The sequence below is a fragment of the Mus pahari genome, chromosome 10, assembly GCF_900095145.1.
Source record: "Mus pahari chromosome 10, PAHARI_EIJ_v1.1, whole genome shotgun sequence".
NCBI classification, from domain to species: Eukaryota; Metazoa; Chordata; class Mammalia; order Rodentia; family Muridae; genus Mus; species Mus pahari.
The window spans coordinates 61,470,701-61,483,022 of record NC_034599.1 but is presented as its reverse complement, the minus strand read 5'-3'; the positions used below and the strand labels follow the sequence as shown (position 1 = coordinate 61,483,022).

Here is a 12,322-nt window from a genome sequence, read left to right as displayed (position 1 = left end):
CTTAAGGCTCTGCTGTAGGCCAGGATGCCAGCAGCACAAGGGGAGGGAAGTGTGAGAGCCCCGGCTCCTCCTGGGTAGGTATACTTTTCACGTGAAATCTGTCCACAGTTTCTGAACAGCCCAGAGAGCAAAGTGACACTGGCAGACAGCAAAGCTCATTCTGTTTGGGCTCATGCCTGCTTCTTCTAGCCTAGGCACCCCTGGATCAACAACAGCAGCCCCCACTCTGATTCCTGAATCTGCTTTATTTCTCTGCATAAGGAACCCTGCACAGGCAAATCAAACTAAAACAAAATAAATATATGGATACTCATGTAAAACTGTCCCTTCTAATGAACAATTATACACAATGTACAAGTTCATGTTCCCTGGGTGGGCTTACAAAAATGTATCATTCTCAACTAAAAATACACCAAAATGGCTCCATGCAAACTTATCCACAGTGACCAAAAAATACAGAGGAAAACCTGACTGAGCAGTTTCTGCTTTTTTGTTTTATACAATCACAGAAAAATAAAACCATCTAATTTCTTTGTTTCATTTGAAGTAACTAAATGTGGCCACTGTTTGTATCGCTTATGTTCCTAAAACATCTATGTAGTTACCATAAAAGTATACCAACATCAAATTGGAAGTGAGCATTATTGAGAAAGGTGGGTGACAGCACCCTCATCAGTCAGTAGTCAGTGTCAGAGCCCTCCGCATTGTCCACGTTTCTTGAGAGCATGTAGTTGTCCATGTCAATTGAACGGCAGTTGTTGATGGCATATCTCAAGCGCTCAGCCATGACCAGCTGGCTGGAATAGGGAGGCAGCCGCAGCTGGAAGAAGCAGGTCTGTGAGGTAGGCAGACTGTCATAAGGCTGTGGAGAGACAGACCAAGAGCAGTTACCAAGTGCACTGCCATCCCAGGGAGCGTGGGGCTACCACCACTCCCCCGCCCCCAAGACAGGAGAAAGCCTCTCCCTGACTTCTGGCTGATCTGCAGAAGGCACAGTAGGTCTAAGGACCCACTGTCCCAGCCGGAGACACTCTCAGTCAGGTTCCATCCTCCTTCCCACTTCCTGCCATGGTCTGTAATGGAAAGTGGAGTCCTGACTAGGACCACTTGGGAGACCAGAACCTGGTGGCCAGAAGAGCATGCTGAGAGCTCCCTGCTGTCCACAAGGGGGCAGGCAGACCTGAGGTCATGCTGGGGATCCCCACAGAGAGTGGAGTGGATGGGGCTAGGGCCCTGTCCATTTCACCTCATCCCTTCTCTGCTGCAGTTCGGTCTGAAGGCCCTCACTGTCCTCACAGCTGGTGGGGAAAAGCAGTGAAGCCCTGGGTGTGCACTTAACAACCATTACTAGGAACGTGTGTACTTAACTGACCATCACGAGGAGGTATTTAGAAAGCTGGGGTTCCTGTTTTATTCTTAACTGACCATCACGAGGATGTGTTTAAAAAGCTGGGGTTTCATGTCTTTTTTTTTTTTTTTGGCTTTTCAAGACAGAGTTTCTCTGTATAGCTTTGGCTGTCCCCTCAAACTCATAGAGATCCACCTTCCTCTGGTCTCCTGCATGCTGGGATTAAAGGTGTATACCACCACTGCCTGACTTGGAAAGAGGGTTTTTTAGATTTTAATTGTAAAAAAAAAAAAAAACCCACCCCCTGTAAACACACAGTCTCACTATGTAACTCTGGCTGGCTTGGTACTCAGTATGCAGACTGGGCAGGCCTTGAACTCACAAAGATGTACCTGCCTCTGCCTCCTAAGTACTGAAAGTATGCCACTATGCTTGGCTTTAAAGAAGAATTTTAAAAGTACACAATTGAAAATGGCTTCTTTTAGAGGGCAGGTTATATATCTTCTCAGACCCTCCCTGCTGACAACCATTTTCCAAACGATTTGCAAGGAAAGTAATGATAATTATGATTTTTATTTTTTAGACAGTGTGGTGATTTGAATATGCTTAGCCCAGGGAGTGGCACTATTAGGAGGTGTGGCCTTCTTAGAGAAAGTGTATCACTGTGGGCATAGTCATTGTGACCCTCCTCCTATCCACGTGGTAGCCAGTATTCTGCTAGCAGATGTCTTCAGATGAAGATGTCTCAGCTCCATTAGCACATGCCTGCCTGGATGCTGCCATGCTCCTGCCTTGATGATTATGGACTGAACCTCTAAACCTATAAGCCAGCCCCAATTAAATGTTGTTTTTATAAGAGTTGCCTTGGTCATAGTGTCTGCTCACAGAAGTAAAACCCAAAACTAAGACAGACAGGATCTGTTATGTAGCTCAGGCTGGCCCTAACTTGAACTCCTCCTTAGGTGCTAGGATCACAGTGTGTACCACGTCTGGCTACACAGTATTTAATAGTAAATGTCTCTCCTTGCAGTGTTGGGTTGTGAGTGCCAGGGAAGCACTTCCTACTGGCTACATCCTTAGCCCCACCCTGCCTCCCTAGCTCTCTTTGCAACTGGGCTGCATTTCAGTGGTGGGATCTGCATCCTCCATGTGTGAGAGGCTCATCAGCCTGTGTGAGAGCCACTGATGCCAGAGATAGGGGCAGAAAAGCTGAGGACATCAAGGAAGGGAAGGACATCAGATGGCTCAGACACCTAACTGTGGGTACTAGAGAAGTGCTCTAAAAGCCATAAAGGAAACACCCCCAGTGGTCAGTTTACTGAGGCAGGAGATTAGTTGCACATTAACTCCTGGGGTGACTGGGCAGCCTAGGGCACATTCAAGGCAAGGATCATTCCCAGGACTATACAGAAGGGAACTATTTACCCCCCCCCCCTACTTCACTGTGCAACAACACAGACTGACCACTTATAGTCTCTGGCTAGCCATGCAGCCCATGTATGGAAAGGCTCTTTTCATAGCACCCCAGAGCACAGCAGTCCCAGTGAACCAAGGCCCGAGCCAGGAGCAGGGCTCCAGCTGGAGGTGCAGGAGGCAAAGTTCTGTCTACAGGAGCAGTTCTCAGCCTGGGAGTCTCAACCCCTTTTAGACCAAATATCCTGCATATCAGATATTTATATTATGATTCATAATGGTAGCAAAATTACAGTTATGAAAAAAATTAGTTATGAAGTAGTGCGATAATTTTATGGGAGGGGGTCACCACAACATGAAGAACTGTATTAAAGGGTCGCAGCATTAGGAGGGTTAAGAACCATTAGTTTATAGCAACCTACAGGAGCAGCAAGTGAGTGAAGAACACAGGAGAGACACTGAAATTGAAGAAAGTGCTGGGTGTAGCATCTTATTTTCCTTACCATTTCCTTATCAAACACCATACACCTGCTAGGAGGAGTGCCCACACACAGGAAGGGGAGGGGCTACGGCTGAGTAAAGAGGAGGAGAGAGATACTCTAAGTGTTGTGCCAAAGAGCAGAGGCCCAGAGGAAATCAGGCAGAAAGCACAGGAAAGAATCCTGGAGCGTCCTGTAAGAGAGGTCACGGGCACTGTCCTTAAAGGGCAGGGCTTGCTAGGCCCAGATGGAAAAGGCATGAAGGAGAACTCACTATGGAAGGGCTCCAAAGCAAAAGAACATGGTGTGCTGGAGAGACAGGCAGAAGCCCACTGTGGCCAGAACACAGAGATAGGGCAGAAGCCTGATTGTGGAGAGGGCTAGAGTTTGTCCAGGAACCCTAAAAGATCTATACGGAAAGAGGCACAGCTGGTAGAGTACTTAGAAAGAATGACTCTGGACTGCAATGTGTGTTTCAGATTCTAAGCTTGTTTATATTTGGGGCTCTGCAGCTAAGGCCTCCACCCTGTGCACCCCTCCTATGGTAGCGTATACCTGCTGCCCACATCTCCAGGTTCCTGCACACCAGGCGTGCACCAAACAAGACTGGACCCTGGCACACGAGTACATGTGGAAAAGGCACAGGGCCTGAGAGTTGGGGGAAGCATGAGGCTCCCCTGCCCACTGAGACCTAACCCAGGCCAGGGTTGCTGGGGGCAACACACTCTCCACATCCACTAGGCTCTTTTCTCCCCACACCTAATTGAAAGTCAAGTTTTATGCTTGATGCTTTTAGATTTGGACAATCTAAAAGCTAACACCTGAATGGGCAGGCCTTCTGGGGGGTTAAATTTTGGTTTCCCTAGCAGGCAAGGAACAGAGAAGGGGAGGGGGGAGAAGTAAATTTTAAGCAAGGAAGGAGAACTGCCTACTTACCCTATCGACCTTCATGATTTGAAACCTCTGGGAAATGTCAGCAGTGTTGGCTGGCAGACGGGAGCGCCCAGACACGAAGCGCATAAAGAGCACCCGCTCCTCGTTGGAGAACTCTTCCAGCGTGCGCCAGAGCCACTGCACGAGCTGGTGCTGCTCGTCCACCTCACGGTAGCGTACCACCTTCTTCAGGACATCCACACAGATCTCAGGCATCCCACACACCATCTGTTCCAGCTGTTTGGCCGTGAGGAGGGACAGCAATGGTACAGGGACAATCCAGGACATCCCTTCTCGAACTGCAGCTACCTGTACCCATCAAAGGTTGTTCATTTTAACACACATTTGGTGTAGTAGACAGACCCTCCTCATGACCACAGGTTGTCTTTTCTAGGCCCAAGGTCTGTAGTCAGGGCCACCCTTGTCTGAGTTCCACCCTGCTCTGGGACTCTTACACTCTTAGTCTCAAGTCAAAGTCAGCATAGGAGCCTTTCTTCTCTCCACACAGAGTTTTAGTGCCTGGGCCTCTTCAGAGGCCACCCCCTCATGTTTCTAGTCACATGTAGCTGTGTGCTGTTAAAAGTGTGCTGTGGTGTCTCCATGACCCAAAATTACCCTGCTCCTCTTCTGAAAGCACAGGGAAGCTGAGTAGGTAGAGAATGGAGGAAGAAGCTTCAGTCCTCTGCCTCTGGGGTGCAAGAGGGCAACTCTACTTCAAACACTTCTCTTTAGGTCAACTTAAAACCATCCCTGATAAAGAAAACTACAAGCCTTCCTAGGAAAGGCCCTGGGGCTGTAACTGGTGCTCTGGTGACTTCCTGGGCTGAGGAACTGCCACAGGACCCCTAAGGGACTAAGGGGCTATCCATGCTACAGGGTGTCTAACCCAACCACCAAGGCCAGAAAAATAGAAAACAAAACTGACTGGATGCAGTGCGATGCTGAGGGGTGAGGCTGGCTGCTTTGAGGTAGCAAGGAAATGACTGGGGACGAACACTCAATACTACAAGATGAGGTGGAAGTGAAAAACAAAGAGAGAGGAACAAGGACAGAGGACAGTGAGAGCTCAGAATGGTCAGCAGAACCAGCCTGCAGTAAAGCCCAGCTCTGGCTCTTGGGTCTGTGGTAGGGACATGCTTATTTTCTCTAGGTTCTGTGGGAGTGGCTGACGATGCCTTTATTTCCCAGAGTACCCAAGGGAGAAAACTGTACACAGTGAGGCCCGGCACTTGGCAGGACCACTGCACTTTAAGATTGTCAATATTCGTCAAAACTCAGTGATAAAACACTTGTTTTGCATGGCACAATCTTAATTCTCAGTCTCCCTCCCTCCCTCCCTCTCTCTCTCCCTGTCCCTCTCTCCTCATTCTATCATGAACTGGAGACAAACCCTGAATCCTGTTTCTGTAACTGTCACTGATAAACCAGTTTAAGAACTGAACTTGTCCCAAAGCTAAACTAAAAGAAGGAACCAGGAGTGAGGGATATGGAACTTGAAATAACTGAACTTAGATGTCCTCAGAGCCTGGATCCAGAGCTAAAAAGGACCCAATATAACCTAAAAATAAAATACCGAGACTGTTAATGATTTTATGGAAAGAACCAACGTTAGACACACATCAATCCCTAGGGTCATTTATACCGCCCCTGCGTTAAGACAGTGCTTATTGATGCTTCAGCACAGACCAAGGAGAACACAAGCGGAAAAGAAGATACTCCTCACGTGCAGCCTTCAAGCTGACTGAAGACACAAGACCTGAATGTCCTTAGGCCACCACATGTACAATGATATGAGACAAGGGGAGTGATTTCAGAGTGAAGCAGGACGGCGAAGGAGGTACACTCCTGGCTGTGGCTTGAGGGTCTGCACCAGGAGCAGGAAAGAAGCACTCGTGAGGCTGTAAGACTGTGTTTAGGGGCAAGTGAGCCAGCTGGAGTGGGCCCTGTGTGGGGAAGCAGTTAAGAGGTGCAGGCCAGATAGATAGGTGAGGAGGAGCAGAGACGGTCTAATACAACATCCGTCAATTTGGAACTGACTTAAGGATGCGGATAGTAAGACATGGCCTAGGAAGTCTCTAATAAGGTCTGAAATAGAGATACAAGTGAATCTGTGCATGGATGGCAAATAATGCCAGATCTGGCAGAAATAAGTGAGCTCTTGTCTGGACACATTAAAGCATTTTAGGCCACTTTCTGCACCATAATATCTCATCTTACCTGCCGGTCCATTTCATGAAGTCGATACTCAATGGCCCTCTCTACGTACTCCTTCCTATTGGAAAACGTGAGTGGGATACTATTTCCTCCAGGGATTATGGGAACCATTTTACCATCGGCACTCTGGCCGACAAAAGAATCAAGAGGAATCATCTAAGGAGAGAAAGATGAGATACTTTATTACACGGTAAAGAGGATAACAAAAGGCAAGACTCATACACAGAACAATAATGAAGTCAAGGCTTTAGTTCTATAAACAAGGCAGGCCAGTCACGTCTGACTGCTCAAGACTATGCTGACCCATCTGCTACAGGTAAAAAGAGGCCCACCTTTGTCCCAAACCAGGTCTGTTGTGTTCTGGCTACCTAGGCCTCCCTCTCCACTTGGTGCCCCTGGTTGACCACATGATGGGCAGAAAAGTTGTTAAGGTAAAAAAAGCAGAAGTTGGGAGTTGGAGCCAGCTCCATGTATTAGCAGCTCCCTGGACCACTAAGACTAAGCTACCAGGGCAGCTTGGCCCAGATACTCTAAAGTCAGACCAACAGAAAGAAGTAGACAACATCTAACTTTACACAGAAAACTTTTGATCGGAGAACACAGGAAGTCAGCAGTTACAGAAGCCCAGATGTGCCAGGCTCACCTCATGGAAACTCTCTTCAGTAATGCCACTGTCTTCAATGTGAAGTATGCTGTTCAGGGTCTGCACATAAAGCAGATCCACTTCCTCCAGGTCCTCCAGGGTAAGTGGGACACAGCACAGCTGTTTCCACACCAGAGGGGCCAGGTGAAGGTCCAGAGGCTTCTTTGTACGAATGGCAACCCCCATTAAAATTCCTAAGAACTTAAACTGCATTAAATGTTCATCAAGGCAGGCAGAGGGATTAAAAAGGAACCTATGAAAGAAAAATAAATCTTTCAGCTAAAGATTCCTCCCATTAGAAACAATTTCCCACCGCCAAAGCATTAGAGTAGACCTGTGCTGTTGAATCCAGCAGTCATTAAGTACATGCGGGTATGTAATTAAAGTCTAACACCTCGATGCCCCTTTTTTGGTTTCATGGGCTGAAACTGTAAGCATGTACTATCAGACCAAGCTCACGTTTAGCTCATTAGTTACTCTAATCACATCTGAGTGCTCACCAAGCTACACATGCCTAATGTTTTGGACAGCACAGGGACAACATTCTGACTCGACCTGTGCCACCCCCATATGTATGTGTTTATACGTGTAAGACAGAGATGGAGAGCGTGTGCACAGGTGTGAGAGTGAGCGTGTGTGCTTGTGTATGTGGCAGGTTTATGAATATGTAAAGGATAGAGGAGGATGCTGAGTACCGCTCTACTGCTCTCCATCTTATATTTCTGAGACAAGTCTCACTGTTCCTGCTGGTTGAGCTGAAACTATCTAAACAAACCTGACCTCAACCTCACAGAGATCAGCCTGCCTCTGTCTCCTGAGCGCTAGGATTAAAGGTGTGTGCCACCATGCCTGTCTTCTACCTTATTTTTTGAGACTAAATTTCTCATTAAATATAAAGCTCACCTGGTTTGGCTAGATTAGCCAGCTAGTGAGCTCTCAGAATCTGCCTGTCTCAGTTTCAGGCACAAACAGCCATACCCAGGTTTTATGTGCTGGGGACTAGAACTCAGGTCCTCTTGTTTTCAAGTGCTTGAATAGCCTACTGCTCAAGAATGCCCCACATTCTGCAATCATTTCACTTATAACTTCTAACTCTTTAGAGCAAGATAAAAAAAATTAAATTGTAAATACAAGGACACCAGTGGATTGTGAACTAGTTTCATGACACTGGCATTCGTTCTACCCTAAGGAAATGCCACAGCCTAGAGAACATAAGGCAGCCAAGGCTCATAAGCGACTCTGAGTTTCCTCTTCCCTCTGAATTATCATCAATCTATCCCTTAGTACTGAGTGCGGACAGCAATGGCTGTTTCTCACTATGATAAGGGCTGATGGTTGATAATAAGGATTCAGTGGGGAACATGTATGAAGCTCTGAGAACAAGAAGCACTCAGTAGGTGACTATCATTATTAAGACACTTGAGAAGCACACCTGTCTTACCTGTCTCTGTTGTAACCAACTTCTGCAGTAGCATTAGGAGAGGGTATGAGAAGGTCAACTATACCAGTCTCAAGTTCCTGCAGAAAAAGTGTTTTGTTGAGAGATAACAATCAAATGCATCAAGAAAACAAACAATCTACATTAAAAATAATACAGGAAAGGGGATATCTTGAGGAATTTATAATGTTATACTTCAATAACTTCTAAGTTTAGTTATTTTTGTGATTTCAAGTTAAAGTAAAAGATGAAGTCCTCCATGTGAGAAACCTGAAGAATGAAGAGCCAGCACGCAAGGACACTAGTGAGCAGCTGGGGAAGCTATGGACAGGGTGTGCTGAAATTCCACACTGACTCAGCAGTGACAGTCGAGTGTTATTCAAGCCACAGGGTTTATCAGACAAAGTAGAAGGAACAACACTAATCTCCAAGCATCTACCAGTGTGGCTTCTAAGATCAGAAGTGATCCAAACTCTTTTTCAAAAATTAGGTTTTTTTTTTTTTTTTTTTTTTTTTCCCCCCCCCCCCCCCCCCCAGACAGGGTTTATCTGTGTAGCCCTGGCTGTCCTGGAACTCACTTTGAAGACCAGGCTGGCCTCAAACTCAGAAATCCCCCTGCCTCTGCTTCCCAAGTGCTGGCATTAAAGGCGTGAGCCACCACCGCCCGGTAAAAAATTAGTTTTAATTAAAAAAAAAAAATTTACTTGTACGGGTATTCTATCTGCATTTTGTCTATGCGCTCCGTACGAGCAGTATCCTTGAAAACCAGATGAGGGCACTGAATCCTCTGGGCTGAGAGTGGGTGTTGAGAACCTAATCTGGGTCCTCTGGAAGAGCACCAATGTTTCTAATCATTGCAGTATCTCTTCACCCAGTTTAAACTCCTTAACACTCATTTTTCTATTCTTCTGGAGCCTGGTGGATCTACTGTGCTCCCGAGCACACAGTGGTCCTGCATCTGTCTCCTCCATGAACGTGTTCATGTGTCACCACTGTTTCTTCTAGTGCAGCATAATTAATAATAATCAGTGACACCTAAGTCACTGATCTTGATATGTTAAGGTATCTCCACAAAACATTTCCCAAACTCACTACAATTCACTCCATTACACTAGCAGCATAACTGCAAGGCTCAGAGCTGTACCCATGTTATATTGACAAGCACTGGAAACAGTCAAAACACCATTCACAGAGCTCAGAAAGGACACCACATGCAGGTACCTGGCACATCTCTGTGATAGTATCATCAAACACTCCTCCAGCATCATCAGCTCCTTCTCCAACCAGCTTAACCTTCCATGCTCGGGAGGGTAGTCGGAGGTCTGATGCATTTAGCTTTACCACTTGTCTTGCTATTTGAACAAAGATGGGCTTACACTTCCGTCCTCTAAAAACAAAAAAGGAAAACCACTACTAACAACAAAAACCATCAGGAGTAATGTAACATAACTCTTCACCTCCACAGATCACCTCAAAGATCCTTGGTGGCATTTTCCTATCAGTGAACAGACATGGGGACCACAGTGAGTGCTTTCACTGCCATTTATAAGGGTACACAGAAGCTGAGGTACACAGAGATGAGTAGGCAGTAATACTCTAAACAATTCTAGCTAGTTAGTAAAACACACATGACCTACCTGGTTGATATTCTCTTTACAGTAATCTGAGGCCCATAATTTTTGCCTTGAACCATGGTTTTCCCTATGGAGCGTACCATGGGGAGTGTGTAGACTCTTGGAGCTAACAAAGGCCGAAGCTGTCCCTGTACAATGCCCCATGTTCCAGCATTGTAATGAGATGTGCTGTTCTGTAGACAACATAAGGAGATCAAAGATGGCATAATACAAGACTTAAAAGAAATAGTATGTTAAGATATAGTTCTTTCTGAACCATCCTTTAAAAGCATAGAATTGAATATCATTGCAATTAATAACTTAAAAAATACTGATAAAATGAGGTTATTATTTTTTAAGTCTTACAAAATACAGAAAAAAGGAGAAATACAGAGATGGTATGCAATCAACCATAATCCATCCACACAGAGATTACCCCACTGACAGCATGCACTGCTTTTCAGTTTGGGTATGTACACATAAATTCTCAACATTGGGAAAATGTACTATTTAGATATTTCTCAGCTACTTTTCTCACATGGCTTTGTATCAGACATTTCTCAATTAACTAGAACCAATCTGCTGACGGTCTAGTAAAACCAAGTACCCTCCTGCCTGTCTGCTGCCTGCTTCTAAAGGATGTCAAGTCTATTCCTTCCTCTCAGAAATGCGGATCCAAAGGTTCTGAGAGTTTTACAAAAGGGAACATACATTTTGGCAGACATGCTTACTTATTAAATAACCACTTTCTTCTTAAATGTGGGATATTCTATAAAGACAGACATTCTTTATAAAGAAAGACAAAATAGCCAAACTTACATTATTTCCCTGACTCTCCTTTACTAGACTGAGTATGCGCCTTTGTGGGGAGGATAAACATCTCAGCTGATTTGACTCTTTAGCTCCCTGTTCTATGACTTAGATTTCCCCCCTTTCTTTTTCCAGGACCAGGGATGGGACCCAGATGCCTTGTGTAGGCTAGGAAGCCCCCTCCTATCTGGCCACATGCCATCTACTAAACATCGTATATCAAACTGGGCAGGAGCTATGACATGCCTCATTCACCCAGGCATCCTCTAGCTCTGAACAAAACACTTTCTGTTCACATGTTCCCAAATCAGAGAGAGAATGGAATCACAACTGACGACCTCCCCATAACACAGAGAGCACAGCACATTAGCCATGAGACAAGAAGGCAATGGCAAGTCCATCATGGGCACCACTTCCCAGTCCAGCACCTTACCTGGTTGTTGGGGCTGAGATTCAGCAACCTCCAGGATGAGTACATGAGGTCAGAGAAGTGGTAAAGCAGCCTGAGCCTAGCTCGCACAGTGTGAATGCTCACCTCTCTCAGTGCCCCATACTGTGGGGGCACTGCGTCAGGCAGGCCCAACTGGAGAGGCACTGACACACCTGCCCAAAGCACAGAGGCACTTGTCAAGGAAAATGCAATGCTTCAATTCTGAGTACTTTGAAAACTCTCAAACAGTGGACACCCAATCAAACCACTTACATTTTATACTTAATATTCTGCTACATATACTGTGCTACAGAGATTTCTATTCCTCTACCAATTAATTCATCTTTTTTTTTTTTTTGAATGCTTTAGTACTTGGGGTGATTTGAAAGAGAAAGATCCCCAAGGCTCACAGATTTGAATATCTGGTCACCAGGGAATGGCACTACTTGAAAGGATTAGTAGGTATAGTCTTGTTGGAGAAACTGTCACTGAGGGCTGGGCTTTGAGGTCCACAAAGCTCATTCCAAGCCCAGAGTATCTCTCTTCTTGCTGCCTGTGGATCCAAATGTAGAACTCTCAGCTCCTCCCTCCAATACCATCCATGTCAGCTCCTCCCTCCAATACCATCCATGTCTGCCTGTGTGCCACCAAGACAATGAACTAAATCTCTGAAACTGTAAGTAAGCCACAATTAAACGCTCTCTTTTATAAAGGATGCTGTGATCACAGTATCTTTTCATATTAATAAAACTAGTTTTTACAGAGACTATAGTCTTTAAAACTTAAAAGAACAAATATCATAAGCCTGGCAATGGTACTGTAGGCCTACAATTCCTGCGGGAGTTCAAGACCATCCTTGGCACATGCTAAGTTTAAGACCAGCCTGGCTTACATGAGCCCATCCCAAAAATCCAAAACAATGAAACAAAACAAACACACACAAAATTAAAACAAAACAAAAAAAATTCCCCCAAACAAAAAACATAGCAAACCTGGTCTTT

The 12,322-nt window shown here is 45.5% G+C and overlaps 1 protein-coding gene across 1 annotated transcript in view; it reads right to left on the bottom strand.

The window, feature by feature from the left end:
* Positions 1-227: 227 nt before the first annotated feature.
* Positions 228-12,322, bottom strand: part of Herc1 (HECT and RLD domain containing E3 ubiquitin protein ligase family member 1) — a 160,319-nt gene continuing 148,224 nt past the window's right edge. Inside the window, 8 exon segments of the mRNA XM_029543584.1 lie at positions 228-862; positions 4,177-4,482; positions 6,391-6,543; positions 7,031-7,283; positions 8,472-8,548; positions 9,690-9,855; positions 10,106-10,275; positions 11,325-11,494. Coding sequence (XP_029399444.1) covers positions 677-862; positions 4,177-4,482; positions 6,391-6,543; positions 7,031-7,283; positions 8,472-8,548; positions 9,690-9,855; positions 10,106-10,275; positions 11,325-11,494 — 1,481 coding nt within the window. The 3' untranslated portion in view covers positions 228-676.